This window comes from Capra hircus, chromosome 8 (assembly GCF_001704415.2).
Source record: "Capra hircus breed San Clemente chromosome 8, ASM170441v1, whole genome shotgun sequence".
Classification (NCBI taxonomy): domain Eukaryota; kingdom Metazoa; phylum Chordata; class Mammalia; order Artiodactyla; family Bovidae; genus Capra; species Capra hircus.
Window position 1 is genome coordinate 71,462,562 of NC_030815.1, and position 20,207 is coordinate 71,482,768.

The 20,207-nt window shown below is 38.4% G+C and overlaps 1 protein-coding gene across 1 annotated transcript in view; it reads left to right on the top strand.

Moving 5' to 3' along the window:
- Positions 1-20,207, top strand: part of ADAM7 (ADAM metallopeptidase domain 7) — a 55,876-nt gene that overhangs the window by 19,269 nt on the left and 16,400 nt on the right. The window contains exons 9-16 of the mRNA XM_005684211.2: positions 1,622-1,791; positions 5,708-5,792; positions 7,427-7,557; positions 9,121-9,295; positions 10,772-10,861; positions 11,798-11,993; positions 12,638-12,740; positions 17,395-17,581. Coding sequence (XP_005684268.2) covers positions 1,622-1,791; positions 5,708-5,792; positions 7,427-7,557; positions 9,121-9,295; positions 10,772-10,861; positions 11,798-11,993; positions 12,638-12,740; positions 17,395-17,581 — 1,137 coding nt within the window. The remainder of the gene's footprint in view (positions 1-1,621; positions 1,792-5,707; positions 5,793-7,426; positions 7,558-9,120; positions 9,296-10,771; positions 10,862-11,797; positions 11,994-12,637; positions 12,741-17,394; positions 17,582-20,207) is intronic.

Below are 20,207 nucleotides of genomic sequence, written 5' to 3' on the forward strand. Positions count from 1 at the left end.
CACATGAAATTCTATATAGTCATATTATGCAGGTTAAAAAAAAGTGAAAAGTTAATACACAATTATTAGTATAGCAATGATGTGAATATTAAACTTATTAATAATCAGTTACATCTTCTATGAATATTATCAAGTTGACCTCTCTATTTCTGTTCTTAACTCAGTGTCTATAGTTTATCATCCACTCCTCCTTTCAACTGACTTGTACTGGCTATTTTGAGATATAAAATTAATTTATCACATAGTTCTTTGTCTCAAAATCTTCATAATATTTGCTTTAATTCTTTCTGTCCTGGCATCAAAGTATCTATCAACTATGTGTTTACAAAAGCAGATGGGAATAAGGGTGAGAAGGCTTGAGCTACAACTATTTTTGTCTGCTTTGAAGCTTTGAACAATTCCCAATAAGTTTTCTTACACAACAAAGTAATTCCAAAAATCAAACATGGAGCACAAACATGACACCTAGGTTACTATTTTTTTTTCTTTTTAATTTCTACAACTTTTTATTGGTGGAAAATTTTAATTATATACAAAGTAAGCAGAACAGTATAATGAACCTCTACATATCCATCATCCAATTTCAACAATTATCATCATTCTACTCTTTGTCAATATCACTAGCCAATGCCTACCACTTGCATTATTATTATTGTACTTTTACAAGTTTGGGGAGGTAAATTCAATACTTTGAAATACATAAGTCTGCATTCTTATTATTATTATTTTACAGGTTTGAGAGTGGTAAGTTCAATAGTTTGAAATGCACAAGTCTTAGCTATAAAAATTTGAATAATGAATCCACCTATGTGAGCCACACTCCTATGACCATAATAGAATCCATTTCCCACAAAATTCCTGTATCCCTAGGAGTAACCTGCTGGCTCTCCACACCACTTTTCTGAAAGATTTCACTGTAGATTAAGTCTAAGAGCTTCACACAAATGGAATTACACCATGTGTCCTCGTCTGTGTTTGACTTCTCTTGCTTAGCACAATGCCTGAGATGCATTCATGTTGCTGTGTGTGTATTGGTGGTATGTTCTCTGACATTTCCAGGTAGTTTTCTAGGGTATGCAAATCACAGTTTGTTCACTCATTTTCCCATTGATATTCATTTGAGTAGTTTCCAATCTAGGCTACTGTGAATGAAGCTGTTATGAACATTTTTGCACAAATCCCTTTGCAGACAATGCAATATCAACATTCTAGTCTACTTCCAAACCAACTCATGACCTCAGTAGAGAGATGGATAAGGAATATTCATTCCATTGTGTGCCAGGATTCATAAATTCATTTTTTCAATCCAGGTATTATCTCAGAGCTTTACTTATGTATTTATTTTAGACATATCCTGAGCCCAGTGCCTATCAGAATTATAATTCAAAGAGAATCTGATGTTTTTAGTCAAGTTTCTTGGTTGGCCATGGCGGTTCACCCAATATTCTGGATGACTCAACCTCATATTCTGTTTCAATACAACTATTTATAAACTGAGGCCTGAACTTTTGACTATGTACTTCACACATCAAAATTACTTTTTTAATATAAAGAAATATAGTCACAATAAAGGATCCTTCTGCAGTTTGACATTGTGAAAAATTGTTTCTCCTTTGAACAGATTTATAAAACCTTGAACATTCATGTGACATTAGCTGGCCTTGAAATATGGACAAATGGAGACAAAATAGAGGTAGATTCAAACATAGAAACTACCTTACTGCGTTTTTCAGCTTGGCAAGAAATAATCCTTAAAAAAAGGAAAAAATTTGATCACAGTATGTTACTCAGGTATGTAACTGCTCTATTTTTCTGCATATTAGATGGATTATTTTCAAAAAGAAAATAATACAAACAAAACTAAAATATTTTTAAAGCAGTTGACTTTTGGATAAAAGCCACAGGAATAAAATATTATGTGTGGTTATAGAAAATTTCCAAATGACCTTGTAAATGATCTTTTCCCTAATAATGGTCTTTCAGCATCTCTTTTGATGTCCTTACAGCTACTATGTAAGGGTGGTACCAGCTTTACCTATTCCATCTACCTGTAATCGCAGTATTTCTCTTAAGGCCTACAAAACAGCCCACAAATACACTTTCTAGAGATTTCTTCAAGAAAATTGGAGCTATCAAGGGAACATTTCATGAAAGGATAAGCATGATAAAGGACAGAAAACAATAAGGACCTAACAGAAGCAGCAGAGATTAAGAAGAGGTGGCAAGAATACACAGAAGAACTATGCAAAAAAGGTCTTCATAACCCAGATAACCATGATGGTGTGATCTCAACTAGAGTCAAGCGTCCTGGAGTGTGAAGTCAACTGGGCCTTAGGAAGCATTACTACAAACAAAGCTGGTGGAGGTGATGGAATTCCAGCTGAGCTATTTCAAATCCTAAAAGATGATGCTGTTGAAGTGTTGCACTCAATATGCCAGTAAATTTGGAAAACTCAGCAGTGGCCACAGGACTGGAAAAAGTCAGTTTTCATTCCAATCCCAAAGAGGCAATTTCAAAGAATGTTCAAATTACAGTACAGTTGTGCTCATTTCACATGCTGTTAAGATTATGCTCAAAATCCTTCATGCTAGGTTTTAGCAGTATATGAACAGAGAGCTTCCAGATGTATAAGCTGGATTTAGAAAAGGCAGAGGAACCAGAGATCAAATTATCAACACTCATTGGATCATAAAGAAAGCAAGGGAATTTGAGAAAAACATCTACTTCTTCTTCATTGAATATGCTGTATAGATCACAACAGACTCTGAAAAATTCTAAAAGAGATGGAAGTATCAGCCCACCTTGCCTGTCTCCTGTGAAACCTGTATGCAAGTCAAGAAGCAACAGTCAGAACCTTACATGGAACAACTGACTGGTTTAAAATTGGGAAAGAAGTACAACAAAGCTGTATATTGTCACCCTGCCTGTCACATGCAGAGTACATCATGCCAAATGCCAGGCTGGATGAATCACAAGCTGGAATCAAGATTTCCAGGAGAACTATCAACAACTTCAGATATGCAGATGTGTATGTGTGCTAAGTTGCTTCAGTTGTGTCCAGTTCTTTGCTACCTTGTGGACTGTAGCCCATCAGGCTCCTCCTCTATCCATGGGATTCTCCAGGCAAGGAGAGTGGAGTGGGTTGCTTTGCCCTCCTCGAGGTGATCTTCTTGATTCAGGGATAGAACCTACATCTCTTGGGTCTCCTGAATTGGCAAGTGGCTTCTGTACCACTCACACCACCTAGAAGCCCAGATATGCAGATGATACCACGCTAACGGCAGAAAGTGAAGAGAAACTAAAGAGCTTTTTGATGAGGGTGAAACAGGAGAGTTAAAATGCTGGCTTAAAACTCAACATTCAAAAAGTAAGATTATGGCATCTGGTCCTATCACTTCATGGCAAGTAGAGGGGAAAAAGTGAAAGCAGCAGCATATTTTCTTTTCTTGGATTCCCAAGTAACTGTGGACGGTGACTGCAGCCATGAAATTAAAAGACTTGTTCTCCTTGGAAGGAAAGCTATGACAAACTTAGACAGTGTATTAAAAACTATAGAGACATCATTTTTCCAACAAAGATGTGTATAGTCAAAGCTATGGTTTTTCCAGTAGTCATGTAAGGATGTGAGAGTTGGATCATGAAGAAGGCTGAGTGCCAAAGAATTGATGCTTTTGAATTGCAGTCTTGGAAAAGACTCTTGAGAGTCCCTTGGACTGAAAGAAGATCAAACCAGTCAATTCTAAAGGAAATTAACCCTGAATGTTGGAAGGACTGATGCTGAAGCTGAAGCTCCAATACTTTGGCCACCTGATGCAAAGAGTTGACTCATTGGAAAAGACCCTGATTCTGGGAGGACAGGAGGAGATGGGGGCAACAAAGGCTGAGATGATTGGATGGCATCATTGACTCAAAGGACATAAGTTTGAGCAAACTCCAGGAAATAGTGAAAGACAGGGAAGTCTAGCGTGCTCTAGTCCATGGGGTCACAAAGACTCAGACATGACTTGGTGACTGAACAACAATAACCACAGCATTATCTCAATGTTAACTTTCAGTCTGAGCTCAGAACTAGGAAGCTTGCAAGTTGCATAATCAGAGCTTAGGTCTAGTTATTTGGCAGATTGATGAGCAAACCAGAACTCCAGATATCATTTCTGGTATCACAATGACTGTAACACATAGTTCCAGGGGAATAACTGTATCTGGTTTAGTTTTACACATTCAGGTACTACTGTGTCCCAAAATCATGGGGGGTAAACTGAGATATCATCATGACCTTCATAGCAGGCAAGGACCATGCCTAATCCATTGATGTATGTCTTAAAATACTTAATAAGTTAGTCTAGGAATATTAATTTGTTTTATGTAGACAAATTTTTACTTCCACAAATGTCTCTTATTCTGAGCAGTAGCTTCACACACTAATAGTATGTCTACAAATAGGAATATGGGGAAGGGAATGCTAAATGTTTAACTGACCATCATATTTGGAACTTATATGTTGGGTTTCTTATATCTCTTCCTTCTATATTCACATAGATCTAGAAGTGATTGGATACCATCTATGACATTATCATCCTGTGACTTTTGGTTTTCAGTGACGATGAGCTAAGTTAGAATCCAGATGGTGCTTTCTCTGGTGGTTCATCTCCATAGCTGATATTCTCTCAAGATCCCCAGAGTCTGGAAAGATCAGAATCCTAAATTCTTCCAAGATGGATAGTCAAATACTAAGACTTTTAAATATAGGGAGAAAAATATTTCAGTAGTAAGACAGAAAAATAGTATCTCTTCTTGATGAAAAAATTTGAAGACTGAGAGTGATCACCTGACCTGACAACCTTTTTTGTATTTGAACTCTCCGTATTATACTCTGAGTTTCCTTGGTGGCTCAGACGGTAAAGAATCCGCCTGCGATTCAGGAAACCTGGGTTCAATCCCTGGGTTGGGAAGGATCCCTGGAGAGGTAACAGCTACCCACTCCAGTAATGTGGCCTAGAGAATTCCATGGACTGTATAGTCCATGGCATAGCAAACAGTTGGACATGACTGAGTGACTTTACTTTCACTTTATTACACGCTAAGAATGGCCCTCCAACCTATGATGGTTCTTTTTAGAGTGGTAAAACTCTAAATGTTCTTCTTGAAAGCATATGAGATTTGGGCCCCTTTAGAAAACGCATCTACATCTGTCTTTTTAGGCAATCCAGGAATAGGCCTTTTTTACATGACAAGTGTTTTTAAAATATCTGATAATAGTTATCAAATTCTCTATGAGTTTCTATGGTTAATTATTTTTGTTTTAATTTTCAAGCACAGCAAACTAACCATGATGCTGAGTGTGTTCATGATGCTACATTTTCCCCTCTGAACCCTTTTAAATATTTCTGTCTTTTAAGTGACCTTATCCAAAGTTGAGTGTAGGGCAAACTAAAGTTAAGTCAAATGCACTCTGACCTTATTATTATTTTTTTTGGAAAGGGCATTTTTATAATTTAATTTCAAGATTACATTGACTTTCTCAATGCCTCTAAAATGCCACAGGTTTAAAATGAGCTTGATATCAACTAAGGTCATCCTCCATTCCAGAACTCCAGGAAAAAGAAAAGGCACTTTTCATGTACCAGGGTACTAGCACTGGGGGGTTCACTTCACTTCAGTCTTTGTGTTAATTGAACTACGAGTTTATTTGTATCTTGTTCATAGTGGAAAGTGGCTCTACGCACAGGCGCATGGAACTTCTTATCCAGGGGGGATGTGCCTGCCCTATTATTCCTCCAGTGTTGTTAAGGTGAGCTGTGTTTTATTTATGTTACATTACTTAATTAGAACGTTTACCTTAAATTACTGTAATTTTCTGTATTCAATTGAAAGGAACCACGTATGCATCTTATCATATATTCCCATCAAAATATGTCATGATGAAGCTGTCTTGTTTCTTTCTTAAGTGGGAAATGTATTATAAAAACTATAGATACATAATGAAGATAAACCAGTGCTTTTCAGAATCTAAAAGAACATTGGATTTTGGATGATTCTTCCTGCCTTTGAAACCTTCTCTAGCATGATAAAAATAATCACACTGATAGAGTTTTGGTATATATTTCTATTTTTTTACAAAGTCAAATATGAAATCTGAAGATTTCAGTAGCAACTTTCTGTCAAACTCCTATTAATGGTATAAGCCTACTTAAAGGTTCTTACATATGAAATGAGTATTCAATACTTATGTTAATATATGAATTAACATACAAAAACTAGGGAAGCTCTTTTGCCTATTACATATAGTTATTTATAAAGACGTGATGTACATAAAACTTGATGGCTGGTTTAGCAAGTCAACATAATTGCTTTTATTCAGGAAATGTATAAACTACTTCAAATATCATATCTAGATGGCCTTACCGTTCAATTTTAGCAAGCCTACCACCTACAAACTGCCAACACCTCTTGTTTACCTGATCCCTTCCCAAGTCACTAGGCTTCCAGTAAATTCTGTCCAAGTAACCCTAAGATAAGCTTTAAAATATCAAAGTTGATTTCCTTTAGTGTCTTTACCTAGTTGTTGCTATGCTCAAGACAGTCTTGTAAGACCTTGAACTTAAAAGCTAGTACTTATTAAGATGACTATCTGATTTTTCATTCCCATGGTTCTTTTAATGATTATGATTTTGCCTATAGTATTTCAGAAATAAAATTTTGTATAATGGAGTCAAATTAATCTAATATAGGCTGTGCACTCCAATTATGACATTATAACCCATCCAGGATACATTTAAATGTCATATGAGTACGATGAAATTACCAAATTAGGGGTGTTTCTCCTTTATAGTAACCTGATTCCCACCCCTCTTCAGAAATTAAAATTTTCCACTAACATAGAAATTAAAATATAAAATAGAACTAAGAAATGTGATAGTAATCAATGCTGCCTTTGACTTTCCATTACTGATCTTCTGACTTTTTTCACAGTAGTAACTCTCTCCTCATGATTGTATCACATTATTGCTTAATGTGAGATTATAAATGGAAAACCCTAAACTCACATATTTTTATTTTTATGCCCTTTGAATATCTAGTAATAGGAGATAATCAATAATGTTTATTTTATTGTTAGGATGTTAATTAATAAGTTTGAGCTATTTGTAAGAATGAGTCTATATAAAATCAATAATGACTATTGCTTCACACACACAAAAAATACAAATGTTAGAGTTAGAGACCATAAAAAGGTTTTGTCCAACTTCATTATATAAGTGAGGATATTAAGGTGCAAGAATGGAAGATAATTAAGTTCTTAATCTCTCAGATAAGATACTAATTAGCCAGAAGCTAGAAACCAGATCTTAGTGACTACTTCAAAGCTTATGTACTGTAGTGTGCTATTTTCTAGAAGCTTTTAATGTAAGATTTTTTTGGCCTCAGGATCTTTTACCTGACGTCAGTGCAATTGCAAGCAGAATGGCGCACCAGTTGGGACATAACCTTGGGATGAGTCATGATGATTACCCGTGTACCTGTGCTTTGGAAAAATGTGTGATGAACAGTGGTGGAAGGTGAGATTCCAACAATATAGAGAAAATATTTCGATATCGGAGGAATGACTTTGATTAAAACTCAGTGTTATAGGGCTATATGGTTATTATAAGGCTATGGTTTCCCTGGTGGCTTAGAGGGTAAAGAATCTGCCTACAATGCAGGCGGCCCAGGTTTGATCCCTGGGTCAGTAAGGTCCTCTGGAAAAGGGAATGGCAACCCACTCTAGTATTGCCTGGAGAATCCCATGGACAGGAGGAGCATGATGGGCTATAGTCTATGGGGTCACAACGAGTCTGACACAACTGAATGACTAGCACTATGGTTATTATCTGGAATTTTCCTAATATATCCTGGGTAAGAACTTAGTAACTGATATCTAATTTTACATCATTATCTACATAATTAGTAATACTTGGGAGGGAAACACACCATCTCCCTCAAATGTCTTCAAGACTTTAAAAATCCATCTATAGTTAATCATTGTATCAATAACAATGAGCAGGGAGTCAAAACCAGAGGAAGATAGAAGGGAGGTGAGTTTCAATTTAAAAAGAAGTATATCGCATTCCTAGGATGTTTATGAAAATAAGTTGCTTCAAGAAACGTTATGGAGAACAGTTTTCGCCAGGTATCCTGTTAGCTAGTGCTTACTTTTTAAAAACTTGAACATGATTCAGTTCCTCTATTGAGAAGCTAGTAATCTTGCACACGTGATAGACAAAAATATAGATTATTTCAAGTGGAACAATAAGAAGTGACATGGAAACAGCAGGTACAGTTGGCCTAGATGTAGGCTTCAGGGGGCTTCCCAGGTAGGACTAATGGTAAAGAGCCTGTCTACCATTGCAGCAAACACGAGAGACGTGGGTTCAATACCCGGGTTGGGAAAATTCCCTGGAGGAAGGCATGGTGACCCACTCCAGTATTCTTGCCTGGAAAATTCCATGGACAGAGAAGCCTGGTGGGCTACAGTCCATAGGGTCGCAGAGGTGAACAGGGCTGAGGTGACTTAGCACGTACACACACAGGCTTCAGGAAGCATATTCTGGAAGATACATAGTCTGAATGTTTTCACTAAACTAGCCAGTGTTGGCTGTATTTCAAAAAGACATTTCATATAATAAAGAGCCCAGTTCCTGCTCTGCTGTAACAGTAAGGCAAGAATAAGAAAGGTAAATGGACTTTGAGTCCATCATTTCTATTTGTTTTGTTTTGGCTGCTCTGGGTCTTTGTTGCTGCCTGGGGGCTTTTCTCTAGCTGAGACGAGCGGGGACTACTCTCTAGGTGTGGTGCATGGGCTTCTCATTGCAGTGGCTTCTCTTCTTGTGGGGTACGGGCTCTAGAGCATGAGTTCAGTAGTTGTGGCACATGGACTTTGTTGGCCTGAGGTATGTGGACTATTCCTGGATCAGGAATCGAACCCACGTCCCCTGCATTGGCAGGCAGACTCCCAACTATTGGACCAACAGAGAAGTCCTCTCTTTGTTTTTTGTTCTCATTTCTTCATAGAATTTTCACAGCTGTTCTACCACTATGCATTGATATAATTAATCTTTATTTTCAACTTGTCCTATCTCTAGCATTCCTGCACTGAAATTCAGTAAATGCAGCAAAACCCAGTACCAGCAATTTCTCAAGGACTACAGGCCAACGTGCATGTTCAATGTTCCATTTTCTGACAAGTTTTCTGATTACCCATATTGTGGAAACAACAGGTTGGATGATGGAGAGGAGTGTGATTGTGGCCTTGTTCAGGTATTTGCCAACAATGCTGTCTTTCAATTTACAAAGTGTCAACTCAGCTAGAACCTAGGCAGGGATGTAGCCATTAATCAACCATGGTAATCCTTGTAAAGCTTTAATAAGTATGATTAAAAAAAAAAAAAAGAATTGGAAACATGCTGTTGGGTAGCCTCTTTGCAAACTTCTTCCCAAGTCATGAATTGTGTGCAGTGATCTTGCCTCAGGTCCAAAGCATCTCATTAGCCTGGTTTATATGCTAATTGGCTCTTCTAGTGTGAAGGGCCCATAGGTCTCCTTAAGTCCGATCTGTCTTGCACTGTAGGATTTGTTCTACAAAATCCCTCACAGTCAGTTGAGTTTGACTCAGGGCCTTATGATGCTAGTCTATATCCCTGTTGACCAGTTGACATTATTAGAAAATTTAATTGAGCAGAAACCTTCCAAATGTACACAGATTTATAGCAGTCTTTGGAACATTTAGAATAAGCCTTGCAGGCATATTTTAAATTAATTCTTAATCTGCTTTTCTCCTACATAGAAGCTCTTTCTTTCAAGAGCTCATCACATAGGTATGTGTCCTAGATAACGACTTCTCACATTATCAAGTGCTCATCATCATGTTGTTAGAATGTGGACTCTGATTCAGTGTGTCTGGAGTAGAACTGAGATCCTATTCCTACCAACCTGTGACATTGTGATGATGCTGGAAGTCCAAGGACCACATTTTTAGTAGCTATGCTGTAGACGTTGCACAATTCAAAAGAAGTGTAGTAAGATGGCCACAAAGAGATTCCATGATCAGAGTGGAGACTGTGACAGGTCCAGAGGTTACAGCTTCTAGTTTTCAAATGTCTAGGATTAAATGTGAAGAAAATCTTAACTTCGGAAACAGATGCTTTTGCCCGTGTGCATTGCTTGGAATACTGCTACAGCTTCATTCTAACACTTGAAATACCTTACTTCGGGGTTCCTAATTCAGGCCATGGACCAGTCTGTAGCCTGTTAGGAACTGGTCTGCACATCAGCAGGTGAGAAGTGCGAGAGTGAGCAAAGCTTCATCTGTATTTACAGCCGCTCCCATTGTTCACATTACCACCTGAGCTCCGCCTCCCATCGTATCATTGGAGGTATAATAAATATAATGCACTTAAATCATCCTGAAACCATCCCTCAAACTCTCAGTCCATAAAAAAAGTGTCTTCTATAAAACTGGCCCCTGGTGCCAAAAAGGTCACAAACTTTGGGCTTGTGAGAATTCACTAGCTGTGGAGTACTGAACAGCTCCAAGGGAAGGAAACGAAATAAAAGTCCCAGACACTAGTTGTAAGCAGTAGCCTTTATACACATATCATAGTCAAGGACCATGCATTTAAATTGAACTCTGAAAAACAACTAAGGCTAAGTTCCACAGAAACACAGTGAATGAACTCTTTAAACAGGAGCCAAAGTACAAAACACTTCTGATCTTTCATTTCTGATGATTGCCAGGACTGCACTAATCCTTGCTGTGATGCACGCAAATGTATGTTGAAGCCAGGGTTTACTTGTGCTGAAGGAGAATGCTGTGAATATTGCCAGGTAAGAGACTCTGCTAGGACTGGTTTCTCTATTTTCAGTTTATTAAGTATACATAGAACCAAAGAGTTGTCTGATCACTGAGTGACCTTACATTACCAATCCCAGATTGCAGCCAGATATGCTGGTACTCAATAGAGCCTCTTCTGAAATGCTCTGAGTTTTAAACCCTGATCTGTGCTGTGGTTTGGGAAGTGGAGAAGTGGGTAAGCAGTGCTTAGAATTTTAGAAGTGGAGTCATACAACCAACATTATTTTTGGTCTTTTTTCAATGACCACTAGCTGATTTCACCTTAGCTGAGGGGGGAAATGGCACCCCAACTGCAGTGAACTAACAGGGAAAACAGTTATACTGGAAGCCAGCAGCAGCAGTAACTAGTACCTAGAGATAGATCCCTAAGAAAGATTATCAGAAACCCAAATGCTTCTGTCCAAGGTTTCACTGACTCTTCCTTAATGCCACTGGATCATGAACTAAAAAAGGAAAGAAAGTGTGTTTAATTCATCTTCAAATCTCTGAAAACCCCAGCAAAATCAAATACATATTGATTTCTTGGGAGTGGAGATTTCTCATTATAGTCAGGGGTTCCCAGTCTTGTGTGTATGGTGGGCTGGGGGAGAGGGACGAAGGAATGGAGAAGGCAAGATGAGAAGAACACAAGCTCATTTCCCCATTTTATAACCATTCCAACTCTGCCCCAAGGCTGTTCTAATACCAAATTTCATTACCACCAGCTTGTCATTCCTAAAATTATATACAAGCCAAAAAAGAGTAATTCTCAGTGGAAAGGAGAAGGAAGTCATGATCTCATGACCCATCCTTAAAACTTCTTTTAGTTAAATTAAATGGGTCAACCTACTTACTTCCTCCTACCAACTGACCCTTCCTTGCCTGCCTAAGGTTGCCCAAGAATTAATCTCTTCATTTTTCTTCCACAGATGAAAAAAGCAGGGTCTATATGCAGACCAGCAAAAACTGAATGTGATTTCCCTGAGAGGTGCACTGGCCACTCTTCGGGGTGTCCTAAGGACCAATTCCAAGTAAATGGATTTCCTTGCAAGAATGCAAAAGGCTACTGCTTCATGGGGAACTGTCCCACCCATGATGATCAGTGCTCTGAATTGTTTGATCATGGTAAGAGACAATAACAGTGAACGATAGATAAAGATAATAGCCGCTATTTCCCTGTTACTGTCCTTTAGGAATTTGGGGGCAAGATTGGAGATAATGTCATTTATGGCAGATATGGCCTGGCACCTTTATAAATAATACCTTTAACATTCATTGATTTTACCTCTAATATTAATTGACTGGCTTCCCAGGTGGCTCAGTGGTAAAGAACCCACCTGTCAATGCAGGAGATGTAGGAGACACAGGTTCAATCCCTGGGTTGGGAAGATACCCTGGAGGAGGAAATGGCAATCCACTCCAGTATTCTTGCCTGGAGAATCCCATGGACAGAGGAGCCTGGCAGGCTATGGTCCATGGAGTCACAAAGTGTCAGACACAATTGAGCAACTGAGAACACACACACACATTAATTGACTATCTAAGTATGTGGGTTAAGGTATGTTTGTTTCTTTTTTATACTCATATTCCTTCCTAAAATATCCTCCTGAGGCAATAAGACAGTTTTAAAATTATTTATTTATCCCATCTGTTTCACTACTATGTAAGTGATAATGAAATTTCAATGATACTAGAAAAGTAAAGCATTTATGATTTTTCACATTCACGTTGTCATTGTTTTGCTTTCACCATACTGCTTTGGATCCCAGAAGCGAAATCCAGTTCTGATATTTGCTATAAGATGAATACAATTGGAAATAAATTTGGATACTGCAAAAACAAGGGACGCATATTAATTCCTTGTGAAGAAAAGTAAGTACCTTGTAAAGAAAAGCATGTGCCCTCTCAAAGCATTTTGCAAAATCAGAACAGCTTTTACTCTGACAGCTGATAGTCTCTCTTTTTCACTCAGGAGATTAGGAAGACAGGGCTTCCCTGGTGGCTCAAGTGGTAAAGAATCTGCAAGCAATGCAGGTGACCTGGGTTTGATCCCTGGGTCGGAAAGATCCTGTGGAGTAGGGATGGTGACCTACTTTAGAATTATTGCCTGGAGAATTCCACAGACAGAGGAGACTGGTGGGCTACAGTCCACGGTGGCAAAGAGTTGGACATGACTGAGCGACTAAAACTTTTGCTTTTTAGAAAGAAAGGGGAGCAAGAAGGGAGAGAGCACACATCCCTGATGGAATTAACTGGTTTTATGTTCTGTATTTTGTAACTGAAAATCATGGAATGCAGGAAAGAAGGATGGGAAAGATGTAAGATTCTTAGAAAGAAAAGGAGGTGAAGAAACAGCAGAAAAAGAAAGAGATAGAAGGAAAGAGGAGGAGGAAATAGGTAGAAAAGAGGAAAAGAAAAAGAAAGGAAAGTCATCAGAAGAAAGAATGATAGACGCTGACATTGAAGACAGAATGGGAGAATTGAATATTAGACCCAATTTCTATAACACATGTGCTAAACCCATCTTATGGGTTTGTTACTGATGTATGACATGGTTTCTGTGTTCTCCCAAACAGGATCTGTACTGAATGCAATGATAAAAACCTAGAGTCAAGTTCAACTTTGCTTCTAAATATACTTCTAAATATGGGCAGTCACTTAATTTGCTTTATTTCCAACTATTGTGTCATCTGTGAAAAGGGGGTTATGATAATAGCAATCTCATATAATTTTTTAAATGAGAATCATCTGATGTGCTCTATGCAAGCAAGAAAAAAATTTACTGTCCTGACTCACATTTAATCAGTTCAGTTCAGTCACTCGGTCATGTCCCACTTTTTGCAACCCCATAAAGGGCTGCAGCATGCCAGGCTTCCCTGTCCAACACCATCTCCCAGAGTTTACGCAAACTCATGTCCATTGAGTCAGTGATGCCATCAAACCATCTCATCCTCTGTCGTTCCCTTCTCCTCCTGCCTTTAATCTTTCCCAGCATCAGGGTCTTTTCAAATGAGTCAGTTTTTCGCATTAGGTGGCCAAAGTATTGGAGTTTCAGCTTCAGCATCAGTCCTTCCAATGAATATTCAGGACTGATTTCCTTTAGGATGGACTAGATGGATCTCCTACCTGTCTAAGGGACTCTCAAGAGTCTTCTCCAATACCACAGTTAAAAAGCATCGATTCTTTGGCACTCAGCTTTCTTTATAGTCCAAATCTCACATCCACACATGACTACTGGAAAAACCATAGCCTTGACTAGACAGACCTTTGTTGGCAAAATAATGTCTCTGCTTTTCAACATGCTGTCTAGGTTGGTCATAACTTTCCTTCCAAGGAGTATGCGTCTTTTAATTTCATGGCTGCAGTCACCATCTGCAGTGATTTTGGAGTCCCTAAAAATAAAGTCCGCCACTTTTTCCATTGTTTCCCCATCTATTTGCCTTGAAATGATGGGACCAGATACCATGATCTTAGTTTTCTGAATATTGAGCTTTAAGCCAACTTTTTCACTCTCCTCTTTCACTTTCATCAAGAAACATTTTAGTTCCTCTTCACTATCTGCCATAAGGGTGGTGTCATCTGCGTATCTGAGGTTATTGATATTTCTCCCAGCAATCTTGATTCCAGCTTGTGCTTCATCCAGCCCAGCATTTCTCATGATGTACTCTGCATATAAGTTAAGTAAGCAGAGTGATAATATAGAGCCTTGACATACCCCTTTCCTGATTTGGAACCAGTCTATTGTTCCATGTCGAGTTCTAACTATCGCTTCCTGACCTGCACACGTATTTCTCAGGAGGCAGGTCAGGTAATCTGGTATTCTCATCTCTTGAAGAATTGTCCACAGTTCGTTGAGATCCACACAGTCAAAGGCTTTGGCACAGTCAATAAAGAAGAAGTAGATGTTTTTCTGGAACTCCCTTGCTTTGTCAATGATCCAATGGATGTTGGCAATTTGATCTCTGGTTCCTCTACCTTTTCTAAATCCAGCTTGAACATCTGGAAGTTCACAGTTCACATCCTGTTGAAGCCTTGCTTAGAGAATTTTGAGCATTACTTTACTAGTGTGTGAGATGAGTACAATTGTGTGCTAGTTTGGACATTCTTTGGCATTGCCTTTCTTTGGAATTGGAATGAAAACTGACCTTTTCCAGTTCTGTGGCCACTGCTGAGTTTTCCAAATTTGCTGGCATATAGAGTGCACCACTTTCACAGCATCATCTTTTAGATTTGAGATAGCTCAACTGGAATTCCATCACCTCCACTAACTTTGTTCCTAGTGATGCTTCCTAAGGCCCACTTGACTTCTCATTCCAGAATGTCTGGCTCTAGGTGAGTGATCATACCATTGTGATTATCTGGGTCATGAAGATCTTTTTTGCACAGTTCTGTGTATTCTTGCCACCTCTTAATATTCTTGCCGCCTCTTCTGCTTCTGTTAGGTCCATACAATTTCTGTCCTTTATCGAGCCCATCTTTGCATGAAATGTTCCCTTGTTTCTTTAGTTTTCTTGAAGAGATCTCTATTCTTTCCCATTCTGTTGTTTTCCTCTATTTCTTTGCACTGATCTTTTCCTCTATTTCTTTACGCTGATCACTGAGGAAGGTTTCCTTATCTCTCCTTGCTATTCTTTGCAACTCTGCATTAAAATGGGTATATATTTCCTCTTCTTTGCTTTTCACTTCCCTTCTTTTCACAGCTGTTTGTAAGGCCTCCTCAGACAGCCATTTTGCTTTTTTGCCTTTCTTTTTCTTGGGGATGGTCTTGATCCCTGTCTTCTGTACAATGTCATGAACCTCCATCCTTAGTTCCTCAGGCACTCTGTCTATCAGATCTAATTCCATGAATCCATTTGTCACTTCTACTGTATAATCATAAGGGATTTGATTTAGGTCATACTTGAATTGTCTAGTGGTTTTCCCTACTTTCTTCAATTTAAGTCTGAATTTGGTAATAAGGAGTTCATGATCTGAGCCACAGTCAGCTCCCAGTCTTGTTTTTGCTGACTGTATAGAGCATCTCCATCTTTGGCTGCAAAGAATATAATCAATCTGATTTCGGTGTTAACCATCTGATGATGTCCATGTGTAGAGTCTTCTCTTGTGTTGTTGGAAGAGGGTGTTTGCTATGACAAGTGTGTTCTCTTGGCAAAATTCTATCAGCCTTTGCCCTGCTTCATTCTGTACTCCAAGGCCAAATTTGCCTGTTACTCCAGGTGTTTCTTGACTTCCTACTTTTGCATTCCAGTCCCCTCTAATGAAAAGGACATCTTTTTTGGGTGTTAGTTCTATAAGGTCTTGTAGGTCTTTATAGAACTATTCAACTTCAGCATTCTTGGTCAGGGAATAGACTTAGATTACTGTGATATTGAATGGTTTGCCTTGGAAATGAATAGAGATCATTCTGTCTTTTTTGAGATTGCATCCAAGTACTGCATTTCAGACTCTTTTGTTGACCATGATGGCTACTCCATTTCTTCTGAGGGATTCTTGCCCACAGTAGTAGATATAATGGTCATCTGAGTTAAATTCACCCATTCCACTCCATTTTAGCTCACAGATTCCTAAAACATCACCGTTCACTCTTGCCATCTCCTGTTGGAGAAAGGAACAGTGATCCCACAAGAGACTGACCCAGAGTTGCCCGAGAGTGTCCAGGAGTCTCCAGTGGAGGTGTGGGTTGGTGGTGGCCAGCTGCAGGGTTGTGGGCACTGAGTGTAGCTGTACGTGCATTGGATCTTTTGAAGGAAGTCATCATTATCTTCATTACCTCCACCATAGTTTGGCCCCAGGTAAATAACAGGAAGGCAACACAGCTCCACTGGTCAACAAAAAATTGGATTAAAGATTTACTGAGCATATCCCCACCTATCAGACCAAGACCCAGTTTCCCCCTCAGTCAGTCTCTCCCATCAGGAAGCTTCCATAAGCCTCTTATCCTTCTCTATCAGAAGGCAGACAGACTGAAAACCACAATCACAGAAAACTAACCAATCTTATCACATAGACCACAGCCTTGTCTAACTCAATGAAACTATGAGCCATGCCAAATAGGGCCACCCAAGACAGACGAGTCATGGTGGACAGTTCTGACAAAATGTAATCCACTGGAAAAGGGACTGGCAAACCACTTCAGTATTCTTGCCTTGAGAAACCATGAACAGTATGAAAAGGCAAAAAGATAGGACACTGAAAGATGAACTCCCTAGGTTGATAGGTGCCCAGTATGCTACTGATTCAAGTTATGCTCATCCAAGTTACTATTAATATTCTCCTGTAATGTTGAGCTAATATTGCTTTATGAGAATTACCTAGGTATCATAAAGAAATATAGTCATTTAGCATCTTTGTCTGCTCATCTCAGTTTTCAGGGTCAAGACTTTGTCCAGAGGCTTACCTGGCCTCTCCTAGGCTCTAACAAGCCTAGGTTTAGAAAAAAAAAAAGCAGGCCACTCCACTGCCAGCCTAGTTTCTAAAGTTCTATTTCTTGTCCCAAGTGTGAGAATATATTCTTGCTTCCCTTCAGAGATATCAAATGCGGAAAGATATTTTGCACAGGTGGGCATCACTCTTCTGTCCTTGGAGAAGAGAAGATCTACCACCTGAAGAAACATCTGAAACAGAATACCAGTGAATGCAAAACCTTCTATTTATACCATGATTCTAAGGACTTTGGCCTGGTGGCACCTGGCACAAAATGTGGTGATGGAATGGTAAGATGAATGCCCTTTGTTTTATTAAAACTTCTTGTTCAGTCACTTAAAACTTCATTGGATCCTGTAATTGGCCCCAGAGGGCCCATCTATGGGAACACAGAAAAAAATATGGAACATTTTTTAAATGAGCAGAGTAGCAATAACACTATAGTAAATATTCATCTTAATATTTTTATACCAATTATGTAAATGTTACAAATGTGCTTAATTAGTGTCTTACAGTAGATGCTTAATGAAATTATAGACTTAATGTTTTGAATTTAATTGACTATGAAGTAGCCATACAGTCTTCATTTATTTTATTCATTCAGATGTATTTACTGGGCATGCACTACGATACCAGTATCTGTGCAGGACACAGATGATGTAAAGATGTGTGTACTTGAGAATTTCTTAGATTAAATCGAGTGTATCACTACAATTCAACTCAGTTGCTTTCACTGTGACATAATCAATGTGTGTGAGTCCAAAGGAAGTGACTGACGTTTCTTAGAGAACATGGAATGGCATCTCCTGATGCCATTAAATGAGAGACATTTCAGTTTCAACTTTACAAACATTTTTCAACATGCAGAGGAAGAGAAAAGACATGTTTCTATGTTTTAACTAACTTTTATTGGCGTATAGTTGCTTTATAATGTTGCATTAGCTTCTACTGTACAGTAAAATGAATCAGCTGTATGTCTACATATATCCCCTCTATTTTGGATTCCCTTCCCATTTATATCACCACAGAGCACCGAGTAGAGGTCCCTGCGCTATACAGTGGGCTCTCATCAGTTATCTATTTTATATATTGTATCAATATTGTATCAATATTGTATACACGTCAATCCCAATCTCCCAATTCATTCCACTCCTTCCTTTCCCCCTTGGTGTCCATGTGTTTGAGCTCTACATCTGTGTCTGCTTCTGCTTTGCAAATAAGATCATTTTTCTCAATTCTACATATATGCATTAATATATATTTGTCTTCCTTTTTCTGACTTGCTTCACTCTGTATGGTAGACCCCTGGTCTATCCACATCTCTACAAATGACCCAATTTTGTTCCTTTTAAATATTATTCTGAATAATATTTCATTGTATATATGTATCACATCTTCTTTATCCATTCTTCTGTCTATGAACATTCAGGTTGATTCCATGTCCTGGCTATTGTAAATAGTGCTGTTATAAATATTGGAGTGCATGTGTCTTTTTGAATTATGGTTTTCTCTGTGTATATACCCAGTAGTAGGATTGCTGGACCATGTGATAGCTCTATTTTTAGTTTTTTTATGGAATCTACATACAGTTCTCTATAGTGACTGTATCAATTTACATTCCCACCAATAGTGCAAGAAGGTTCCCTTTTCTCCACACCCTCTCCAGCATTTATTATTTGTATGTATTTAGGTGATATCATTGTAATTTTGATTTGCTTTTCCCTAATAATTAGTGATGATGCGCATATTTTCATGTGTATGTTGGTCATCTGTATGTCCTCTTTGGAAAAATGTCGGTTTAGGTCTTCTGCTCTTTTTTTAAATTGGGTGCTTGTTTTTTGATATTTGAATAGCATGAGTTGTTGATATATTTTGACGATTAATCCCTTGTCCATTGCTTCATTTGCAAATATTTTCTCCTATACTGAGGGTTGTTTTTTCATCTTATTCATGGTTTGAGGAAATACTTTTTTTTTTAAAGGCATACCTACATAACATACAAAGGTACAAAGCATAATATATGGCATATCCAGGTAACTGACAGTTTTAGTGTGATTGGAGTTTTGGTGAAATGGTAGAAAACTAAGTTGAACAGGTAGAATGAAGCTAGATTTGGAAAGTTTTTATCACTCTGAGATGAAAACTTGAGAATGTATACTAAAAACAATAACCAGTGCATCAAGGTTTATAAGCACCAGAGTATTTGAAAAATATAATACTATATTAAAATCAGCAACTTTGAAACTGAAAAGTATCTATGATATGGCTCCCCCTCTCTACACCACCACCCACAAACATTACAGTATCATTCGTATAATGAGATAGAAAAATTAATTGGAAAGTAAAAATTCAGCATATAAAAAAGGAATCAGAAGTTAATAATTTCATAGAGATCTATATTTCAAGTGCATAATTTTAACTACAGAGGGACAGAGGAGCCTGGCAGGCTACAGTCCGTGGGTCACAGAGTCGGACACAAGTGAGCTACACACCTCATGAAAATGACTAAATAAATATAAAAATGGTGAGGAGTCAATAGTTATGAAAATTTGTTTGTGTACCAACCACAATCTAGAAAGGTGGAGAGCTTTCAATAACAGAGTGTGTGAGGCATCGGTTCAAAGAAACTACCAAATAATTTTCTGTTCATTTCAGGTAAGGAAAATCAGCCAGAGGTATCAAGCAAAAGTATGAGGTCCCCTTCATAGAGTGACTGGGATTAAACAGAGGTTGAAAGGGGAGCAATGGTTAAGGAACATTTGGTGACGGTGCAAACACACTGTGACTAGGCACCAGCACCGCACAGAGTACCTGCTTCCGTCAAGAGAAAGCTTAGTGCAGAAGCGCACTGCTCATAACGCTGTCGGTTCTTAAACCAGTTCCTCATAAGGGAAGCCGTGCATAGCAAACGCCAGT